Below are 20,856 nucleotides of genomic sequence, written 5' to 3' on the forward strand. Positions count from 1 at the left end.
CTAGGTTATTATCGCGTATTGCTATCTTGTATAGTGCTGTTGGACTCATTGCTATGACCAGAAGGAGGGCATACAATAGGCGTAAAGTTAATATGTGCTAGACCCGGAGGAATCCTCCGTACCTCGAATGTCCGCTGGAAAGACAAGACTAAGGAAACCTCCGAAACCTGCTGGCCTAATAGCTGGCACTCGTTCGTTAAGTGAGCTATCGAGGCGTGGATTGCTTCTAACCGGGATGTAAGGTCTTTGTAATGAGTAACCAGCTCAGAAGCATCCATTCTGGCCAGTGTGGATGCACGCGAGGTAATACCAGGGTTACCGAGAGTCTCTAGTTCTATCTCCCATCGATCCAAGGCAGAGAAAGAGTCAGAGAGAGTACCTGGTGGCTGTCCGATCAAGCCCAAGGATACACCCGAACGTCTAGCGAAAGAAGCATCTAAAATAGTTAATAAAAGAGCAGGACGAAAGAGGACAAAAAACCTTACATACGGTGACTACAACGGGAACCAGTATTATTCCACCAACAGTTAGCACACCCACCATTCGTAGCCCGTAAACCCTCAGCGGACTGCATTACAATACATTGCTTCCACGGACCATTTGAACGGGCACATCGGTCGCATAGAGGTCGGCGCTCAACGCCGGTAGCCTGAACCAGGGCAGCAATGATGCGATAACCATGATCGAACGACAGCGTCTTGCCCTGTTTCCGGGGAGCAAGCTCCCGGGCTATTGGAGAGCAAGATAAAACTTCTATTGTTCGGCTGGTGCGCATAGAGGTGCTCACACCAAGTCGATCCAGCAGGTCACCGCCAGCTAGAGAAAGCATTAGTGACGTAGATATGAAGATGAACAACCAGAGGGGACTTGCTATCACAAAGCACAGGGGGGTTATGGGGCATAGACATAGAGGAGAAATACGATATTATGAAACCAGCAATAGGAAGGACAAGCAATAGATATTAATCAGATAGATAGGAAATCACGGAAGGTAACGATAGGGTGGTATTAGGATGGAAAGTTCGATGGGCGAGGTTGGGCCGGGCTAGGCCAGGGGTTGAAAAGACGGGAAAATGAGAGTGGTTGGCGGGAAATAAATGGAAGAAGACCGGCAAGACATTGGGTAAACGACGGGAAGACCCGAGGACGGCGAACATGAGAGGTGATTGGCCGGAACAGGGGTTAAACGAAGCTGATTGGTCGAACGAAGAATAACGAGCGCTGATTGGTGGCAGGGTCGCTACGACCAATCAGCATCGATTTTTGCTCTAGCCAATCACAGAACAGGAGACCAGGGGGGATCAAGGCACAGGATAGTTTTTTACGCCTTCGCGGATGGAGAAGTTAACCTTCCTAACGGAAGGCAAATAATAGTAAATTAGTTCTAATCGATAGTTCATGATAGTTGAAAGTAGTGTTGTTGACTAGAAGGTGGGGATATTCCCCCTTGGCCTGTCACGTGGGTCTGGGAGGCTTGGGCCTTTCAGCCTGGCGGGCGTGTGTTACGAGCAGGTCAGGGCAACCAACTGTGGCACAAAGCAAAAGCTTCGGTAATGATGACTCCGCCATTATCCCCTGTTCTGCACTATATAGCTACGCCGGCCAGGCACCAACTGGTTGGGCCGTAACACCATGTCTCCCCTCTAAGAGGCATGTCCCTATGCCGAGGACCAATCGGACATATCGCGGGTATAAGCAGGGAAACTCCAGGCTAGTAGGGAACCAATCTACATAATTGCCTGCCCACGGTCGGGCGTCGCAGGGACCAGGGAGGACTGGCGACGTATGGGATTTGAACCCACAACCCTCTACGCGGGGTGGAGTCATCATTGTGTTACGAGCAGGTCAGGGCAACCAACTGTGGCACAAAGCAAAAGCTTCGGTAATGATGACTCCGGCATCATTATCCCCTGTTCTGCACTATATAGCTACGCCGGCCAGGCACCAACTGGTTGGGCCGTAACAGCGTGTGGCTGGAAGTGCCACACGACTCCGTATTCCAACTATCGCAACAGAAGGAGTCCTTGTAAATGACGACTCGGCCCATCCTATGTCGTGGCGACTGGTTAACATTGGCTCATGGTCCGCGTACTCTGGGGTCTCAGCGCAATGAACATAAATGGAAGACAGAAGCCCCCGTCCGCAACTTGTGGGAACGTGGGAAACTCTGATGTTGATGTGGTCGCCAATGGCATAGTCGAGATTACTACCTAAAGATATGTTTTCGGATATCGAAACGTAGAACCAGTATGCTGAAGTTGACACACCAGACCAGAGCAGCAGTAGGTAATTAGAAGAATATGTCACCAGATACTTAAAATAAGAATTACTTAATAATACCAAGTGCGTTCATATCAATAAGTTCAAACCAAGACATTCAAGCACCGTTAACCGCGCCGTTCATTTCCCGCTGCTCCTTGTAACGATTATATCACGCTACTGTGATACCTGTCGTAGCTGGAAACTATGCTAAATGTGTGATATAGCTGCGCGAGACTACGGTATGGCTTTGAGAAAGAGATCGAGGGTGAAGGGTTTCTCAAAGAACATACAAAACAGCAAATAGCGTCTTGGTCTAAGTACATAAGCGCAACGGACAGGGCGAGAGAAATGTTGTCGCCCGGCCCCCTATAATCGAAACCTGAAGATATAGAACGGCGTAAGAGACCCGCGCCTGAGCCCAGAGAGCGGTGCATTAAGTCGTTCGAGGATCTTGGCGGTAAAAGGAAAACACTTGGCAACATACCATCGGCAGAAGAGTGGAAGCTTGAGAGTAAAAAGGAGGGACTCAAGGTGTAGTCGTAAGGTTGTTGCTGTCTCGTTCAATCTATCAATGTAAGTACAAATAGCCTTTTCTTAGTCAACAATTCTTCAATTCGAGAGCACTGCACTACACTGTGAGTATCTACAAGTGACTGAACCATGTACCATAGAAACTCCGAAAACCGGATCAAACTATGAGAGACGGCTGTGGACAGATATACGATTTTACCTGTTGTTAAGTATGCATATTTGAACCACCCTTTAACACAAAATCAGTTGAAGCTGGGTGTCAACTTCAAAATCATCAAGAATAAAGAGTTCATGAAGGAAGTCTATCCTTCAACGGTGTTGTATAATCCAGATCTTCGATTGTATCTGTGGCTAACGGTCTAACATGTATAGACTGGTCCTCAGGGGCGATGTGATATGATTGTTTGCAACAGAGTGTGCTGTGTGAAATGGCAGAATCGTAGTCTGCCTTGCAAAATAATCTTACCACCTTTCGTTCGAATCGATCACTGGGTAACTGCACTGGAATTTGATTTTATTTAGATATCTGGTGTCAATGCCACTTTCTGTTATAGTTATATACAAAACCAACCATGGATGCCACTGACGTGCCTGCTCAGGTGCATTTTGTGGCCCAATCACAGTATGGATGCTTTCATTTCGAGGCAGTGACCTTATGTGTTATTACCTACTCTGCCGTAATATTGCTATAAGGAATATTCACACTTATACGTGAAACTGTACGTAATACCTTTGGACATTATAATTCATCTCCGAGGCATATCTTATAACAGTAGTTCTAATCATTGACGCCTTGATTCTAAAGCTATACACGCACTCAAAAAGGTGCGTTGTGACACACGAAGATCTGTATGTCGCCCCTTGAGTGTTCTGTCATGTATATTTACAATGTGCTATGTGCAGCTCAGTCACATCTTGTACTGCTCCCCGTCTGCTTGCTGTACATGAGCGTATTCGTGTTGACACATCTCAATAGTGATCTTGGGAAAATGTCAGCTATCTAATTCGCACCCAAGAGTACACCAGGCCACTAATGAAACCAATTGCTATCGCTGAAATACTACCCATAGTCACGGGGGCTAAAAGGAAGACTGAGCCACTAATCGTAATAAGTAGTTTGTTAAGAGCACTTATAATAGAATATATCGTTGATAAAGTAACTCGAATATACTATGCTAAACTATACGAGATGAAAATAGTAGCTAGTGTAGAGTAAATTATACCGACGATAATACGTATCTGCCAGGAAATTAGCACATATGACCATACCCATTGGAAAACTCGGAATCTCCTCCGCTCTCCCATAGAGAAGCCAATGAGGGCATGCATCCCACTTGGGTCGGTCTTGACGACTGAGAGAAATGGGGCCTCCGTTTTCAAGTAAACGGAACCGATTATCCAGGGCGCTCCGTCTCCGCTTCCCGCCATACCAATTTACGCCTCTGGAGCTTCAAAATAACTTGTGTATTGTCGCAAATATTACAGGCACGTCCTTGATTTCTGAACGGCCGACATCACATGTGCCGTGATCTCGGCGTTGTTATGGGATAGTTCCACCCCGCTATTCAAATGGCGGTCAGGTTTCCCCACTAGAAAGCGGCCAGTTTGGGGTTCCTATGCTTACGACCGACAAACATAAAAGCTCGATCTTTCCAGGTGACTTCTGACGTCTAGAAAGGTCCCAAACCATCGATTTTCTAAGCGTATTTTATTGCGCTCTTTTTTTATTCTCCGTGTTCGACAGCCCTAGGTTGCAAGACTTAAGCAGTTCTGTATTTGTTAAAATGCCTTAATCACGCGCGAGGCGAAGAGCAAACCGAGTTGATAAATATACCCAAGACTATGAGATAGATAAGGAATAGCTTGAACTCCGGCGGGCAGAGAGAGGAAGTTTAACTGCATTAGCGCGCAGGGGAACTCTTGGTGAGAAGACTAGAAAAGTATATCACACAAGATAGGAGCATTTAGAATGATAAGTGGAATAAATAGTCTCTGAGTAATGTATAGTCAAGTTGTAGAATCTGACTAGACCTTATGATTTAATCTATTTAGATTCTTTTGAAAAGTCGTAAAGAAAAATCTAAACAGGTCTAGCTTAGCCTATATAAGGAAGATATTAAGGCTAAATATCTCTACATAGATTTTCTCAACTGTACCCTCATGACAGACCAGGTTCTATTAGGATATCGCTTTTGAGTAGTTGACTTGTTCGTTTTTCCATGAAAAGATTTCAACTATAAAGCCTTTTCCGAGATAGAACCTAAAGCCTTATATTAGATATGTCTATCAAATTAGGCCGCGAATTATCTTTTGTAGTAATTCTACAACTTACGCTTCTTAGGTACAGTTTGAATTAGAACAACACTTGAAGAAGGCTGATTTATCGTCGCATGTGTGGTCGAAACCGATTCCTTGACGGCAACTGGCCCCGCCAAATGTAGGGGAGCCAGGACTCGAATTGCGGCATTCAGCATTTACTATGCATGACAACGCAATAGCGACTGCGAGAAATTTGACTGAGAAATACATGGGGTTATTTAGAAAGTGAAATGGAACTGTCTGGATGAGTTGTGAAAAATATTATGAATCTAATGCTTCCATTGCGGAGAAGAAGCTCTTATTTATGTTTTGCGGCCATGCGCATCCATAATCGTATCTATAATCAAAATCAAGCCTTTCCAGCGTTAGAGAACACGACAATTCTGCGACAGAATTCATCATCTACCAAAGCCTAAAAGGTGGAGCAGACTAGTAATCAGCCCATCCTTGCGGCAATTATTCCCAAAGCCTCTTCCTATCATGCTACGCGTATAATACTTTATACATGGTTCTTCTCTCTGGTGTAAAGAATTTGACGTCAGTAAAAGTTAATTTCATATGCATGCAGGCGGCCGACTAAGAGTTTTTCTTTTCATCAGCTGTAAGGCCCAGCTGACATTAAAGAGTTCGTTATTTAAGACCTACTGCTATAGTTGTCAAGATTTGGATATCATAAGTACGACTAGCACCATCTAAGCCCCCAGTATAATCCCGAATTACCACATGGACATAATAATGCTGGAATCCAAAGCAGTGATGGTTCTGGTCTTCATTGTCTTTCTGCTCTGGTTACCGTCAACTTGGGTCGAAAGCTAAGGCTCCCCTAAGCGGCTTCTTGCATTCCCAAACGATCATTAAGGCTGCTTCAGTTGCTATGAAACCAGACGACAGAAGATTTAATGCAATTATCTCCTTGTGGAAAGCTCATGACTCGCTCAGATGCTTTTCGGGGGTTTTCGTTCATTTGTTCGGGAGGTGTGAGGAATACGTCGTATACCGCACTGGCCCCTTAGTCTTTAACGCAACGACGGGGCGCAATTGAGCTTGGGGTTGACACATGGATTGTTGGGGCTTTCAAATTATGGATAAGAATGCCAGCGCATACTACGGTAGACGGATCTTATTACTGGTTTTTGCAACATGACTCTGGGGCTTTATTTCTTTTCTTAGAGTGTGACAACCGATAAGTCCTTCGCAAATCCGTTCAATCTTAAATCAGGCGGTCACATATAGAATGATTGTCCATCAAGCTTTGAACTAAATAGGTTGCCATCACTAAGACCACAGTAATCAAGCTGTTGTACTCATGGCTGTGGCGGTTAGGCCCACGCAGCGGAAGCCCTGCGCAGCTGTTACGAGCAGGTTAGGGCAACCACCTGTCACACAAAGCAAAAGCTTCGATAATGATGACTCCGGTATCAATATCCCCTGTTCTGCATTATATAGCTACGCTGGCCAGTTCTCAACTGGTTAGTTCGTAACAGCAGCAGCCCTAGGAGGACCGTTGGAGGGAGCCTGAGGGAGAGGTTGCCCTAATAAGGAACCTTAACCCGAGCTATCCCGATCAAGCAGCCAAGCGCGAGACCATTATCGGTGGATGGCGTGCTGCAGCCAATGCACCGCCCTATATTCCCGATGTAAGCACAATGAAATAAGTTCACATACGTTAGCAAACAAAGACGAAGCCCCTCAGCTTTGTTCAGCATGGGGCCGGCAAGAACGGGAGCTGGATAAACTAGAATTTGACATCTGCCAACCCTACTGTGAACGCTGCAATCGACGTTTGTGTGATGTTCATTAATGCTAATGCAACTGAAGGATGGGATCGAGAGAGACTTCACGATGATGTTAGCAACGTTTTCATTCTGAACGAGCTTTGCAAGTATACATATGACTTGAATAGTAAACTGCGATATGTATTTATCCGTATTAAACTTGCACAGCTGTTTAAAATATCAGGCAACATCTTGTAGAGATTATGAAATCATTTCGGGACATCGGGCACCACATGCCCCCGGAATCGAGAGCGAAAGCGAGCGTATTCTTTTACGAAAAGAAAATTGTGAGCAGTATTGACGGATGACAGTCATTGTATATGAGTAAGTAACCCTAAGTTTCATTCTACCCAAGCCCCTGTTGCTCCAAGTAGACGTGGCTATCGCTATTGTCCTATATTCCTATACATAATTTCAAAGATGTCGGGTAACTGCGGATCCCGTGAAAAGAGGCATTTCAAGCACACTTGCCATCCAAGCCCTCCCTGCGATTGTTACACTATAAGATAGTCGTGCACTACACCCACTCAAACTTCATCTTCATAGCACTTCGCAAAAGCCGCTGCCTTCTATCAACTACTCTCATCACTTTGAAACAATCAAGGATCATGATTCCCTCCCAGTTCATCTCCGTCCTTAGCGTCACTGCTCTGTTTGGATCGGTATTAGCTTCTGTGCTGCCACGACAAGGCAGCTGCTATGCAACCTCTATCTCCGCAAATGTGGCGCTTTCCTGTCCAGGCGTCCCCGAGAAGAGTTGCACGCCCGGTCAAAAAGTTGGAAAAACCCTCGGCACCTCGAGAAACTGTGAAAATGCCCTATGCAAGTGCTCTATTAGGGTATGTATTATACCTGTAAGCTTCTAAGCATGCTAATTAGGCAAAGTTTGAATGCTGCACTAAATGATTGTCTGCAACAATGGTGCCTCAGTATTAGAGTAGTGCAAAGAAGGGGTTTAGAAATTTAGCTAAAGAGTATTGCTTCAGCAGAATATCCCATTTACGCAAACCTGCACAGATTGCCTGTAAATAGTTCCGCTGTAGGGGTATCCTCATTCTCCTTGACCTCTTTTTTCTCTTGCATCGTAAAGGGATCAGATCTAGTAGTGTTTTTCTCTCCCACATGTTTTCATTTTAGAAATCAGCTACATTAAATCAAGTTCATAGATAATACAACATTCTGATCACCTAGCGCTATAAGAAAGCGGCCCACGTAATTGTCGCATGCGATGTTGGGAAGTTGACTGTTAGCGTTAAGTATGGATTTGCGTTTCTCTAGGGCAGACATTGAGGTGAACGACCCGAAACGCGACCTAATCAGCCCTAATTGACGGAACCATGGATCGAAAAACGACCTCAAAAGGAACAGTGGTGACGGCGGCGGCGGAAATAGTGGGAGCAGCAATGGCAGAGCGATGTTTCTGTAAGTAGGATGAGAGGAAGGGTACTAAATAAGAACATATTTAAGTTACTTTATATACTTATGTTTTGATTGTGGTAAAAGTTAACTCATTTCAATTGACTTTAAATATATCTTTATAATCTTAAAATTTGTTTTAATTCTAAAGCTACTTTATAACATTTTATTTATACAACGTTGAATGGCCTATAGCCATATTACGATTACACTTTGCAACGTATGGGGTGACCAAAAATATTCTTCTGTAAATTCTGTGATAATTCTTCGAAGTTCTATCTGATGGGTGAAACGGCAGCTGTCCCTATCATACGTGAACAGTTGGGAATAACCCAGCCTCATGGCTTAGTCGTCGTGGTCGTACGGTCATGTCAGAGTGTTATTCCAACATATGAAGTAATCATCTAGTACTTAGTAGGCTTTTCCTATCGACTGGTAGAAGACCGCAATAAGATAATTCTTAACAGGTATTAAGAATTGACTTACGCTATGAATAGGTGCCGCCTACTCGTTGGCAACTGTAAGCAGGTTTGTGTGTGTATGGTAAATATTCAAGTTAATAATAAGGAAGCAAGGTATAATTGTTGTCCTTACTCTGTTCTTTCAATGATGTGGTAGCTACAAAAACACAACCATCTCCACTTTGCATATCGTAGGAATTCACTCATCCAAGTTCCTCAACATCAGTTTACTATGACTTTGTTGTTGGCAAACTATCCCATACCCATTAGAAAACCCGGGATCCCGTTCGCTCTCCCATATGTGTTCGCATAACTTTATGCATGGTGTACTTTAAGACCTGAGCCTACTCAGAGCGAGCTGGTGATTGGAAGACGTATTGGATCCCCTGAGTCTACACTGCTTTCGCGACCCGAGTAGCTTGGCGTTGAGCAAGTTGAGTTAGGCTTTACAAATCCCAGCAATTAATATGTGTTCCAAAAACAAGGTTGTTTGAGGCCGAAGATACAAACCACTCATAGCTTTGCCTAAATGTGTACGCGGTATCTCCAAGACCAATGTTTTCGTGACCCATCAAGTAGTGCTTCCATGTCGTTCACGTATTCTTCCATACCTGACTCTGAACCAGCGACCAGACCAGCCTTGACACTTTCATAAGCCCACTGGCGTGCTTGGTACTCGTATCCTGCGCCGTTCCACTCACGTGCCGCAATTGCATACGCCTTGCCAATAAAGGTGTGTAGACCCTCTTGTTTGTACAGACTCACTAGCAATTCAGCCATTGCTGTTGGCTCTGCTGGGGCAATTTGCCGACTTTCCAAGTAGCTTTCCAACAGTAAAATTTCATTAATTCGATCGTCGGACAAGTCAGTAAACTTGCTTGAGGCTTTGCATTGACTGCAAGCACATTCAAAGCCGAGGTTATCCTTCGAATATTCCTGACGGTCCTGAAGAGTCTGGATAGGATTAAGGTACGATATGGTGATTTCCTCGTTGGCAGCAATATCACGGGCTGCGTACAGCCTATGTGCAAGTATATCCCAGTCCCACTGGGTTGCCGCATTTGGTCGACAGCTATGGTTGATCTTCTGTAGTAGTGTTTGTAAGTCATGAAGCTGTCGTTCGACTTTTTGTATGTCTTACGATACTTACAGATATGTTTGCATGCACCGCAATCATGCCAAGATCTGATTCATTGTCCAAGCCTGGCCACTGCGGTACAGGCCCGCCAGAAACACCATAGCCATTTGTCCACATTCGTTGCGTCAAGTTCTGTCCGCATGGTCCTGCGTAGAGCTCGTGAAAGATTTGACGTGTGGTTCTTGGCAACTTCTCCACAGCCAATGTCTGAATTGCTATTCGATCTTGCTCAGACGAGACTGCCTCTATGTAATTGCGGTCTAGAAAGATGATAGGTGGCTCTTGAGTGATGAGACTGCCTGCCGGTATGTATTTTGTTGCAAATATGCCTCGACCTTTTGTTCCGCTGGGTCTTGTTTTGAATAACGACTCGGGAGGAAAGTTGGTATGAGTCGATACGGCCGCCATTGTTTTGAAAATGTATTGAGCGCGCTCCGGGGTTGTTATGACAGAAATGCCCTTTTCATGATTGAAGTGCGGATCTGCAATCACACAATATTGTTGTTGACGGCTGTCTGACCAGATACAGGTTGATTGATGATCAGATGAGGCATTATGCTGCGAGCTAAGAAGATACAATTTGAGATGCCCATGGGGAAGAGGACATGTTCCTGTATCGTCCCGAATAACGGCAAGTTCGTTTACGGCTTTTCCACCCAATGGCGCATGAAGCGTGGCCAGACCACTGCAGCATACTTGTCCGACGCAAATCAGGACAGCAAAAAGTCTGCTAGGGTACATTTTGCAGTTTTGAGATGCGGCTGTGGTGAATGTTGGCCGATAAAATTATTTTGTCAGAGGAGAGAAGGCGGGGCACATGTGTAGCTGCTGGTTCAGCAAGAGCGCTTCATTTATGCTCGGAGAATTCATATCAGGAAAATATAGGAGCTACCCACTGCCAGCCAAACCTTACTCTTTGTTTTTAATAGCAAATTCATAGGAAAACTTACTACCTAACTTTATCTATATACTTTCCTATTTTAGCTTTACGAAACTAATAGGAGCTACCCGTAGTAAGGGGTAAAAATAACCCTATGTATCGGCAGCTTCTTACCAGGTCTCTACTAGTTAAGCTTTACTCTTTATTTTTAATAGCAAATTTATATAAAAACTTACTACCTAACTTTATGTTGCGATAGTTGGAATACGGAGTCGTGTGGCACTTCCAGCCACACGCCCGCCAGGCTGAGAGGCCCAAGCCTCCCAGACCCACGTGACAGGCCAAGGGGGAATATCCCCACCTTCTAGTCAACAACACCACTTTCAACTATCATCATGAACCATCGATTAGAACCAATTTACTGTTATTTGTTATTGACGAACGGAATTCCGTTTCACCCCCTGTTTCACCCCCTGTGAAACCTACACTGATCAGTGGTAAACCTCACAGTTGCCATTAATTTGGTTAACTTCACAATTACCACTCTGCTACGGACAAACCGCAGATCAGCAAGGTCAACACCAGAAGAGACGACTTCTTGAACTGGATACCCAAGCCCAGGTAAAAGTAGGGATTTCGTGCTAACGAGAGAAGAAGCGAGAGTAACTGGGATCTACGGAAACCAGCAGAAGAAAGCTTCTTTTCCTCGAATCTACCAGCAATCCGATTATTCGAGTAACCTAGGGACTGCTACGCTCACCCTAGGCGGGATAAGGTTAATCGCAGCCAATTATCGCTGGCAAGAGCGTTCCATCACGCGTTTTCAATCACCAGAAGAAGAGACCTACCGAATCGACGGTCTTCCAACCTCTTCACGCCACAAGGGCGAAGATTCACGAATCCCACAAGGGACAACAACTTCCCCAACTACAACTATCCCCCACGCGCGGTGCCAATCACGAGGCGCCCGCTAGTTTCTCAATAAATCCCCAGACGAGGTGCCAACCGCGAGGCGCCTGCCACAAGAGACCTCCCCACTAGAAGAAGAACACGCCGAAAGGCGAGCGGAGACTACCGGCGGTAATCCGCCTATACAGCTATACGTATACGCCTCCGAGGCTGCGGCTTAGGAGAAACGCACGTGGTTGTGGGCGTCATAAGGCCAACTGTCCGCTAGATTCTAAACTTCCCAACAGTGAGGAGCGAAGCCCGAAGCGAGAAAGAGAGATTCACGAGAGAATCTACGAAGTAATCCTTTTATACTGTCAGAATGGAGCGAAATTCACGAGAAGGATCGCCCGCGAGCGGCGTCACTGCCAAAAGCCAATCAACAGTCCCCATCCCACAGAGAATCGAAAGTATGATCGATCCAGCAGTATGGGGCAACTGGGCAATCGACCTTACAAACGCTAGCCCACAGCAACTGGGTTCCTATATGGGTTTCCTACTTGAGACCTATGAGAAGAGGAATCTCACGGGCCTCGAGCTATGGAACGAAGTTTCTCCCGATTTCGCCGACTGGTCAGAAGAAGACTTCCAGAACGTACCTCCCCCAATCCTACGATTCTTCAGAGACCATTTAATCGGTAACGGCGTCTACGTCGAAATGGATGGCAAGAAAATCTCGAAAAACGTGGCATTAGCCCTCAAAAAGGAAGAATTCCACTACTGGTCACCCCAAGAACTCGAACAAGGCGTCAAGAGATATCGCAACCTGAAGGCTCTGATAAAAGACCCCGAATTCCACGAAGAGATCACGAGACCGGCAACAGTAGCCAACAGCACAGGAGGAAGAGTCGAACCAACCCTACAGCCACCTCCTCCACAAGAACAACAACAGTGGCAACTACCGTACCGACCGCCACATCCCACGGTCTCTCCGTTAACAGACTTCCAACCATACGAGTCAACAGACCGTATCGGAAAGCAATTAACAGAATTCGCGAAACTGTACCCCGACGATATGAAATACAGCGGCGATATGTACGATGTACTCGAAAAGAAGATGCCAGTATTCGTGGATCACTGTAGAATGCTGGGAATTCACACCTCCCAATACAACAGGGCACTTCCCCTAATACTGAAAGGAATAGCCAAAACCTACTTCTACGCCTCGATTAAAGTGATCAACCCACAGCCCAACTTCGAGACCATGATCAACCAATTGAAATCACACTTCGAGACTAGGGAAAGGCAACAAGCGTACGTTACGCAGTGGAATACAACTACTCTTCCCCAAATCATTCGCGATAACCCTGGAAAGACCAAATCGGAGTGTTTTGACATACTATGTGACAAATTAAGCAAGATTCAGCCCGGTTTGCCACAACAGGATCACAACGACCGATCCCTCCATACCCAACTTCTACACGCTTGTAGAGATATTCCAGAGTGTGCAATGGCGTTATTTGTACCGGCTGAGACGTACGAGGGACTTCGCAGCCAATTAATCTCGTCGATCGAGACAGCTACCCGTCTCAACCAACAACAATTCAACACAGTAGCCAACCCACCAGAGCAGTACTGGACCGACAGAACTTTCAACGGTCGAGGGCGTTATTCACGATACAGTCGTTCATCACGAAGTCGATCATCACGAGGAAGAAGCCGTGACAGACCCCTATTACCGCCAACGCCTAAGAAGTGCTACGTGTGTGGAAAACCTAACTGCTGGTCAACCAAACACACCACAGAAGAGAGACGAAAAGCGTACGAGAAGTTCAAAACCACCCAATATGCCCAGGATACGTCACTTCCAGCATATGGCCAATTTCTCGTCCAATACGAGGGTTTCGACGGGTTAGACCTACAACCTACCGCCGAAGACCCCCAGCAATACTACCACGTAACCGAACAAACCAGTGAAAGTGACGAAGAGGAAGAGACCGGCAGCGACAGTCAATTCCAGGTCACCGCCTATTTCACTACAACAGCAATTGACGGCAACAGGATCGCCACGATCCTAGCAGACCAGTCAACCCGCCATGCTATTACGAAAGAAGACCTCTTCCGCAACCAACCAGAACCGAAAGAGCTACCTTCGCAATTCACACTCGAGGGACGCTACTCTGCCCAGAACTTCCAAGGGATCATGCCCGACTCGGGCGCAGCAGGATTCTCAACCGCTGGCCACCCACAATTCGTGGCCCTACAACAAATTTACGAAGGAATTACGTTAAACACTGAGGCGGCTGGCGGCGTTACAGTGAAATTCGGCGATGGGATACCACTGGAGTCTATAGGGACTACCAAAGTGCCAACGCCGTTTGGAAGCGTCAAATTTCACGTTATTGAGACTAACACTCCCTTCCTTATGTGCCTAGGAGATATGGACCGATTGAAGGTCTACTTTAACAACGTTACGAATACCCTCATCCAAGGAAACAAGGTCGTACCTATTATTCGCAAATGGGGCCACCCATGGTTATTACTCGATAAGGAGAAACCACTCGCCTGGAACCACCTCACAGACGCTGAATTGCGACGGGTTCACCGTCGCTTCGGACACCCATCTGTTCAACGATTACACAAGGTGCTCCAGAGGGCCGGCCACCCAGTTGAAATTACGGCAATTGAGCAACTATCGAAAGTCTGCCATCGATGCCAAATGCACGCACCAGCGCCATCACGGTTCAAATTCACGTTACGAGACGATTACGAATTCAACTACGAGGTTATCGCCGACGTGATGTACCTTGAGGGTAACAGACCGGTCCTCCACGTCGTCGATACCGCCACGGCGTTCAACGCCGCCCGGTTCCTTGAGGACATTTCTGCGAAAGCCACTTGGGAAGCCCTACGCCTCTGCTGGATAGATGTGTATCAGGGACCCCCAGACTGGCTAGTTACCGACGCTGGAACAAACTTCCGCTCAACAGAATTCCGAAACGCGGCGAGAGGAATGGCAATTGAAATCAAGGAAATTCCCATAGAAGCCCACAACAGTATTGGGAAAGTTGAACGATACCATACACCTCTAAGGAGGGCGTACGAAATCATCAGAGCAGAAGACCCAACAATTACGCCAGAATCAGCACTTCAAACAGCAGTCAAAGCAGTTAACGATACTGCTGGCCCGAACGGAATAGTGCCAACACTCTTGGTATTCGGCTCGTACCCACGAATTACCGACGATTCGCCGCCATCTCCCGAAGTCACAAGGCGGGCGAAAGCGATTAAGAAGGCGACGAGCGAAGTACGCGAACTTCACGCAAGGCGACAGGTGGCAGAAGCTATCGCCACCCGCAATGGCCCTGATACAGGGCCAATTGTTAATTTACCGCTACGGTCGCAAGTACGAGTATGGCGCGAAAAGAAGGGCTGGACCGGACCGTTTACTTTAGCAGCCATAAACGGCGAAACCTGTACTGTCGATACGCCACGTGGTCCGAAGACCTTCCGGTCTACCGTAGTCAAACCATACTACGAAGATCCCGATCAACCACCTAATTCCATCGCCGCGCCAGAAGAAGAAGAACCCGAAGCTGAGATACCGCAGCAGGAAGTAGTACGCGACGAAATTATCGTCGCCGGCTGAGGCAGTGAACCGGACGAACCGCAAGAGGCACCGGAGCCACCGAGAAGACGCCCGGGCAGACCCCGGAAGAGACCACTGCCAATCGCCCACTTCACAGAGGAATTCAACGATGACCCGGATTATCAACAAATATTCCTATCGATTAAGGAGCAAGCAGACGAAGAATTAGCAATCAAACTACGACGAGAAGGTGTTATTACTACACCAGGCGAACCGTTCGAACAGTCAACTAAACAAGAGATCAACAGCCTCATCGCTAGAGGAGTGTTCAAATTCACCCAGTTCAATAAGAGAAGGCACCAGAACGTACGAATCTTCCGATCTCGTATCGTCAACGAAGTCAAGGGTAAAACAACCGAACCCTACGAGAAATCGAGACTTGTAATACAGGGTTACGCCGACGATGGCAAGAAGGCTATATTGACCCAATCGCCAACGATTCAGCGGGCGAGTCAACGGCTAATTCTGTCAATTACCCCGTCACTCCTACGAGAAGGGAAACAACTATGGCTTCGAGATATCACACAAGCCTACGTTCAATCCTCCACAAGGCTCAATCGTACTATTCTCGCCTACCCACCGAAGCAAATTCAAGACCAGTACCCAAAAGGGACCATTATGGAGGTTGTGAAGCCTCTGTACGGAATCGCAGAAGCTGGAACCCACTGGTGGGCAACGTATCACAAGCATCACAGAGAGAATCTCCAGATGGTTACTTCTTCGTACGATCCATGCCTATTGATCTCATCTACCGAAAATCCACACTTTGGCTGTATCGGCATGCAAACCGACGATACCCTCGGTTTGTCAGACAAGGCGTTCTCACAATTAGAAGACGAACAGTTAGAAAAAGCGGCTTTTACGGCAAAAGCGAAGAATATCCTCACAATTGACGAACCCCTCCAATTCAACGGAGGGATAGTCGCGCTGTCAACCGACAATTCGATCAATTTGAGGCAAAAGGGACAAGCCAAGAAGTTACGATGTATTGAGACTACTGAACCCAACCCAAAACAGCAATATGTCGAACAACGCGCCAGAGGGGCGTACATCGCGTCAATTTGCCAACCCGAGGCCTGTTTCGATTTATCTACTGCTGCCCAACACCAAGACCCCTCGCCAGAAGCGATAAAAGCACTGAATCAACGGATTCGATGGCAAATGGAATCGCCTAACCGAGGAATAACGTTTATCCCACTCGACCTTACAACAGCCAAGCTATTCGTTTTCGTTGACGGGTCGTTCGCTAATAACCACGACCTCTCCTCCCAATTAGGGTTTCTGATCATCCTAGCCAACGACACTTCCTCTGACAGCAACAACGGAGAATTCACGATTCACGGTAACCTCGTTCATTACAGCTCTACGAAGAGTAAACGAGTCACCCGCAGCGTATTAGCGTCAGAGATCTACGGGATGGTCGCTGGCGTCGATATGGCCTACGCCCTCGCCACAACCCTGGCGACAATCACTGACCACCTCAACCTACCAACGATTCAGACAGTTGTCTGTACCGATTCTTATTCGCTGTACGAGTGTCTCGTGAAGCTGGGCACTACCAAAGAAAAGCGACTCATGATCGATATCATGGCGTTGAGACAATCGTACGAAAGACGAGAACTACAAGAAATTCGTTGGATTAACGGCGAAGACAACCCTGCTGATGCCCTCACGAAGAGCAAACCAAATCGAGCCCTCGAGAGATTCGTTGATAGCAACACGATAACGATACGTATGGAGGGATGGGTAACAAGACCGTAACTACGGGAGAAAGTAGGGATAGGAGGCCGAATTGACGAGGAGACGAAACTGTATAGGGACAACGTATTCCAACCGCTTCAACACCATAAAAAGAGAGTTTCCAGTGTTGCGATAGTTGGAATACGGAGTCGTGTGGCACTTCCAGCCACACGCCCGCCAGGCTGAGAGGCCCAAGCCTCCCAGACCCACGTGACAGGCCAAGGGGGAATATCCCCACCTTCTAGTCAACAACACCACTTTCAACTATCATCATGAACCATCGATTAGAACCAATTTACTGTTATTTGTTATTGACGAACGGAATTCCGTTTCACCCCCTGTTTCACCCCCTGTGAAACCTACACTTTATCTATATACTTTCCTATTTTAGCTTTACGAAACTAATAGGAGCTACCCGTAGTGAGGGGTAAAAAATAACCCTATATGTCGGCAGCTTCTTACCGGGTCTTTGCCAGTCAAGCTTTACTCTTTGTTTTCAACAGTAAATTTATATAAAAACTTACTACCTAACTTTATCTATATACTTTCCTTTTTTAGCTTTACGAAACGGAAAGGAGCTACCCGCAGTAAGGGGAAAAAATAACCCTATGTGTCGGCAGCTTCTTACCGTACAGGGCCTAGATATCAAACAAAATTTCAGTAGAAATAGTTCCTGATTGGCTATTTTTGCAGATGAAAGTATGGAAATGCTCTAGGTTCAAAAAGGGCTCAAAAATGCGCCCCCGCAGTTGTTTGTCTTGGATAATTATTTCTCTCTCTGATACCAGTATACGCCAAGTTCAGATCCTAAGCAGTATAAGTAGAGAGCATTCCGACGTCTCAGTCTACGATAAACTCTTCGTTAGACTCTTTGCGACTTATTTGCGTCATTATATTATTCACTACTGACATACATTGAGCAAACGCACTCAACGGACCTCTTCACCTCGGACGTCACATAATAATGCTCGTATTTCCGTGTACCCTTCTGTTGCTGTCGCCAGCAGTTCTTGTAGCTCCACGGATTCCTAAAGAGTGTGCCAGTGACTGCATGAGCCCTGATCGCCCCCCTATGACAATCATGGTAGTGGGTGGTGTGATGGGAGGCCCGGCTTTTGGAGTACCTATGGCTCCACCGCCTCTGATGCTTCCACCCCTCAACACCCCTATGTACCCAGGTCGTGGGGGTCGTGGGGGTGGAGGGGGAGGCGGTGGCGGTCGAGGAGGCGGAGATCCAATTATGGAACTCAAGCGCCCTACAACAAAAGTGAAAACAAAAGTGACACAAAAGGGATCACATAGGCGAATGATCAGAAATCCTGAGGTTGAGGAGGAGTTCGTGTAAGTGCTCACTTAGGTTGTTCTAGTAGATTATGTTTTAACCGGAAATCACGAATAGGGGCATCCAACGATCTCGAACTATTGACAAGACTGACAACTAATGTTCCAAGGTTGATTAAACCATTTACTAGGCGGCCCTGAGGCTTAGAAAGTCAAAGTGGTGCAGAGAAGCTGCCTAAGGAAGTGAAGATAATGTGAAAATGTGAATGATCTGGAAAACAGGAGGGAACGTCTATACTGCCTGTCGTTATCAGTAGAAATCTATGAATCTTCTTTTTTTTTCTTTGAAAATTTTGCTTCCAACTTTCCTTATGTCACATTCTTAATGAAAGGAGCAGAGCGTGAGTGCTTTTTATTGTTGCGTGGAACGGTGTTAGATAACTGAGATTTTGCTGTGTCACATAAAGTAAGATCCTCCTGCGTAAAATTGGTGAGCATTTTTGAGAAGACATGAAGCATATGTTTTAGTAGAAAAAGTTTAAGAATGCAAAACTTTTTAGTTGAATTGTTCTTACTTGTTGACTATTACAACCTGTAACGGGCTATGCCCGGAAGTAAGCGTGGGTTGGGCCCCACGCCGGCGAACAGACCACGGAGGCGGGGCCCGGGGCGGATCTGCTAATGCTGACCGCTTTTCGCGCACAACCGCGAATTGTCTATTGAACGTAGCACCAAGGTTATCCCGTTATGCTTCCTAGGTATTTTACGGCGTAACTGGAATCCGACTTAAGAAATCTTCGATCCTCTCCCACATAGCCACCGGGTTGGTATACATGACAAAATGCCCGCTCTTCGGGATCTCGGCCAATTCAACCCCTGCTTTTGCGATTCTCGGAAGGTAGGACAGCGTAGCGTGCTGTAACCCGAACATGAACATCCTGGGAAACGGAAAACCTTCAAAAATATCCAAGAGCTTTCCATTATCCGAATAGTGAACCATACTCTCAAAAGTAGGACGCACTGCCCCAGGCTTTACCTTGGCCTTGAAGGCAGCGGCATAGACGCCGTTACCGAAAAACGCTGAATGGCGTGTACGCTCGATGAATTCCTCTACAAAGGTCTCTGGGTCGTTGGAAGGAAATTCGAGGATCTGTCTGCTGAGGAAGCAGTCCTCCGGTGCGAGATTGCCTTTGATGTTGGTGAAGCTCAATACGGAACCGGGGTTTCGTTGGGCGAGAAGGAGTGCTGTGAGGCCGCCCATGGAGTGACCGACTAAATGGTATCTCTTCACACCGTAGTGTGCAAGAACTGCTTCGGCGACAGCAACGAGAAAGGGCATAGAAAGAGAGGAAAAGTCAGATGTTGTGGAAGAACCGCTCCCGGGGGTGTCGTAGGCGATTACCGGATACTTCGAGAGAGAAGGATGAAGGTTGATATCGGTATAGTCTTCTTTTGTGCTACCGAAGCCATGGAGAAAGAGAATAGGATCTGCGGGGCCTTCTCGATGTACCGTAGAGATTGAGAGATTGGTGTTGTCAATGGTAAGTTGGACCTTTTCCCAGATGAGTTCCTGGTTTGGCTTCGTGCCGTTGCTGTGCACCTGTGTTGCAGTCATTGTTGAGATATTCGGCCTGCTTCCCATAAAGTCAAGAGAAAATCAAATGTGCTGTGAAAATATTCAAACTTGGCCTGAAATTTGTTCAAAATTTATAATCTGACTTTTACGGTAGAATTTGTAAGTCGCCTTTATGCCTCCCGGCCGGAAGCCCATCATTCGGTGCCGTGTACATCACGGAAGGTTCGCCGAAGTGGAACGTCTAGCGGGAATAGGCGCCGAAAGGCTCGGAGACTGTGGACTTTGGCCGTCGGCGTGCTCTCATTTTTGCCGACGCGGCCATTATATGAGCGGCGTCTTCACTTTAAAATACATAGTAAATAAAACAAAGACTGCGACTATGACCATATTCTTCAGGGTAGCTGTGTCTGCCCTCTCTACCTCTTTTTTTTTTTTTTTTTTTTTTTTTGATCTGCTCTGCTTTTATGCCTTCGTGTCGCATCGAATCTTAACCCTCTCCATTTTCACGAGGCATACTTGAGGCATTTGTTTCTCGTATAACCAGATGGTGAGTCAGCCCAGGAGGATACACTCACCATGCGCTCATTAGCTTCACCTGAAGTCACCGCACAGGCAACCTTCGCAGTGTGATGAAATGCCTTCAGCCCAGGCAACCGTCTTCACTGGTCGAGCTTGTTTTCATCTGTGGTCCCAAGCTCCTGCTAAGCCTTCGAAAACCCGGACCGGCTTGGCTCGAGCTTCAGAGCGGACGGCTAAGTGATTCAGTTGGCGTGAAGATCATTCATGCAGCCACCACATGGTAGTTACAGGAGTGCTACCAAGTACCGACATTTTTCAAACAGAGTCCTACGTAAGAACTTGGAAGGAGGGATGAAAACACCGGCCTGCGAGAGATCTGAAGCATTCAGCCATCCGATACCGAGCCCCTGGTCAGGGTATG

The 20,856-nt window shown here is 46.6% G+C and overlaps 6 protein-coding genes across 6 annotated transcripts; 1 reads left to right on the forward strand and 5 right to left on the reverse strand.

Annotated features, from left to right (window-relative positions):
* Positions 1-8: 8 nt before the first annotated feature.
* On the reverse strand, positions 9-543 carry CTRU02_209162 (uncharacterized protein; the record flags this gene model as incomplete). Its single annotated transcript, XM_070205216.1, has 2 exons — positions 9-436; positions 486-543. The coding sequence occupies 2 exons, from the start codon at positions 541-543 to the stop codon at positions 9-11; spliced, it is 486 nt and encodes a 161-aa protein (XP_070061291.1).
* A 3,420-nt stretch (positions 544-3,963) lies between these two features.
* CTRU02_209163 (uncharacterized protein) lies at positions 3,964-4,122 on the reverse strand (the record flags this gene model as incomplete). Its single annotated transcript, XM_036732763.1, has 1 exon — positions 3,964-4,122. One exon carries the CDS (start codon positions 4,120-4,122, stop codon positions 3,964-3,966), a length of 159 nt encoding a protein of 52 aa, XP_036575506.1.
* Positions 4,123-5,130: 1,008 nt separating this feature from the next.
* On the reverse strand, positions 5,131-5,322 carry CTRU02_209164 (uncharacterized protein; the record flags this gene model as incomplete). The annotated part of the gene is made up of 1 exon (XM_036732762.1): positions 5,131-5,322. The coding sequence occupies one exon, from the start codon at positions 5,320-5,322 to the stop codon at positions 5,131-5,133; it is 192 nt and encodes a 63-aa protein (XP_036575505.1).
* A 3,967-nt stretch (positions 5,323-9,289) lies between these two features.
* On the reverse strand, positions 9,290-10,643 carry CTRU02_209165 (lysine methyltransferase; the record flags this gene model as incomplete). Its single annotated transcript, XM_036732761.1, has 2 exons — positions 9,290-9,862; positions 9,915-10,643. 2 exons carry the CDS (start codon positions 10,641-10,643, stop codon positions 9,290-9,292), a joined length of 1,302 nt encoding a protein of 433 aa, XP_036575504.1.
* Positions 10,644-12,052: 1,409 nt separating this feature from the next.
* On the forward strand, positions 12,053-17,080 carry CTRU02_209166 (uncharacterized protein; the record flags this gene model as incomplete). The annotated part of the gene is made up of 2 exons (XM_036732760.2): positions 12,053-15,289; positions 15,347-17,080. The coding sequence occupies 2 exons, from the start codon at positions 12,053-12,055 to the stop codon at positions 17,078-17,080; spliced, it is 4,971 nt and encodes a 1,656-aa protein (XP_036575503.2).
* Positions 17,081-19,103: 2,023 nt separating this feature from the next.
* Positions 19,104-19,982, reverse strand: CTRU02_209167 (alpha beta hydrolase protein; the record flags this gene model as incomplete). The annotated part of the gene is made up of 1 exon (XM_036732759.1): positions 19,104-19,982. The coding sequence occupies one exon, from the start codon at positions 19,980-19,982 to the stop codon at positions 19,104-19,106; it is 879 nt and encodes a 292-aa protein (XP_036575502.1).
* Between the last annotated feature and the right edge of the window lie 874 nt (positions 19,983-20,856).

Source organism: Colletotrichum truncatum (genome assembly GCF_014235925.2).
Source record: "Colletotrichum truncatum strain CMES1059 chromosome Unknown Contig_0005, whole genome shotgun sequence".
Lineage (NCBI taxonomy): Eukaryota > Fungi > Ascomycota > Sordariomycetes > Glomerellales > Glomerellaceae > Colletotrichum > Colletotrichum truncatum.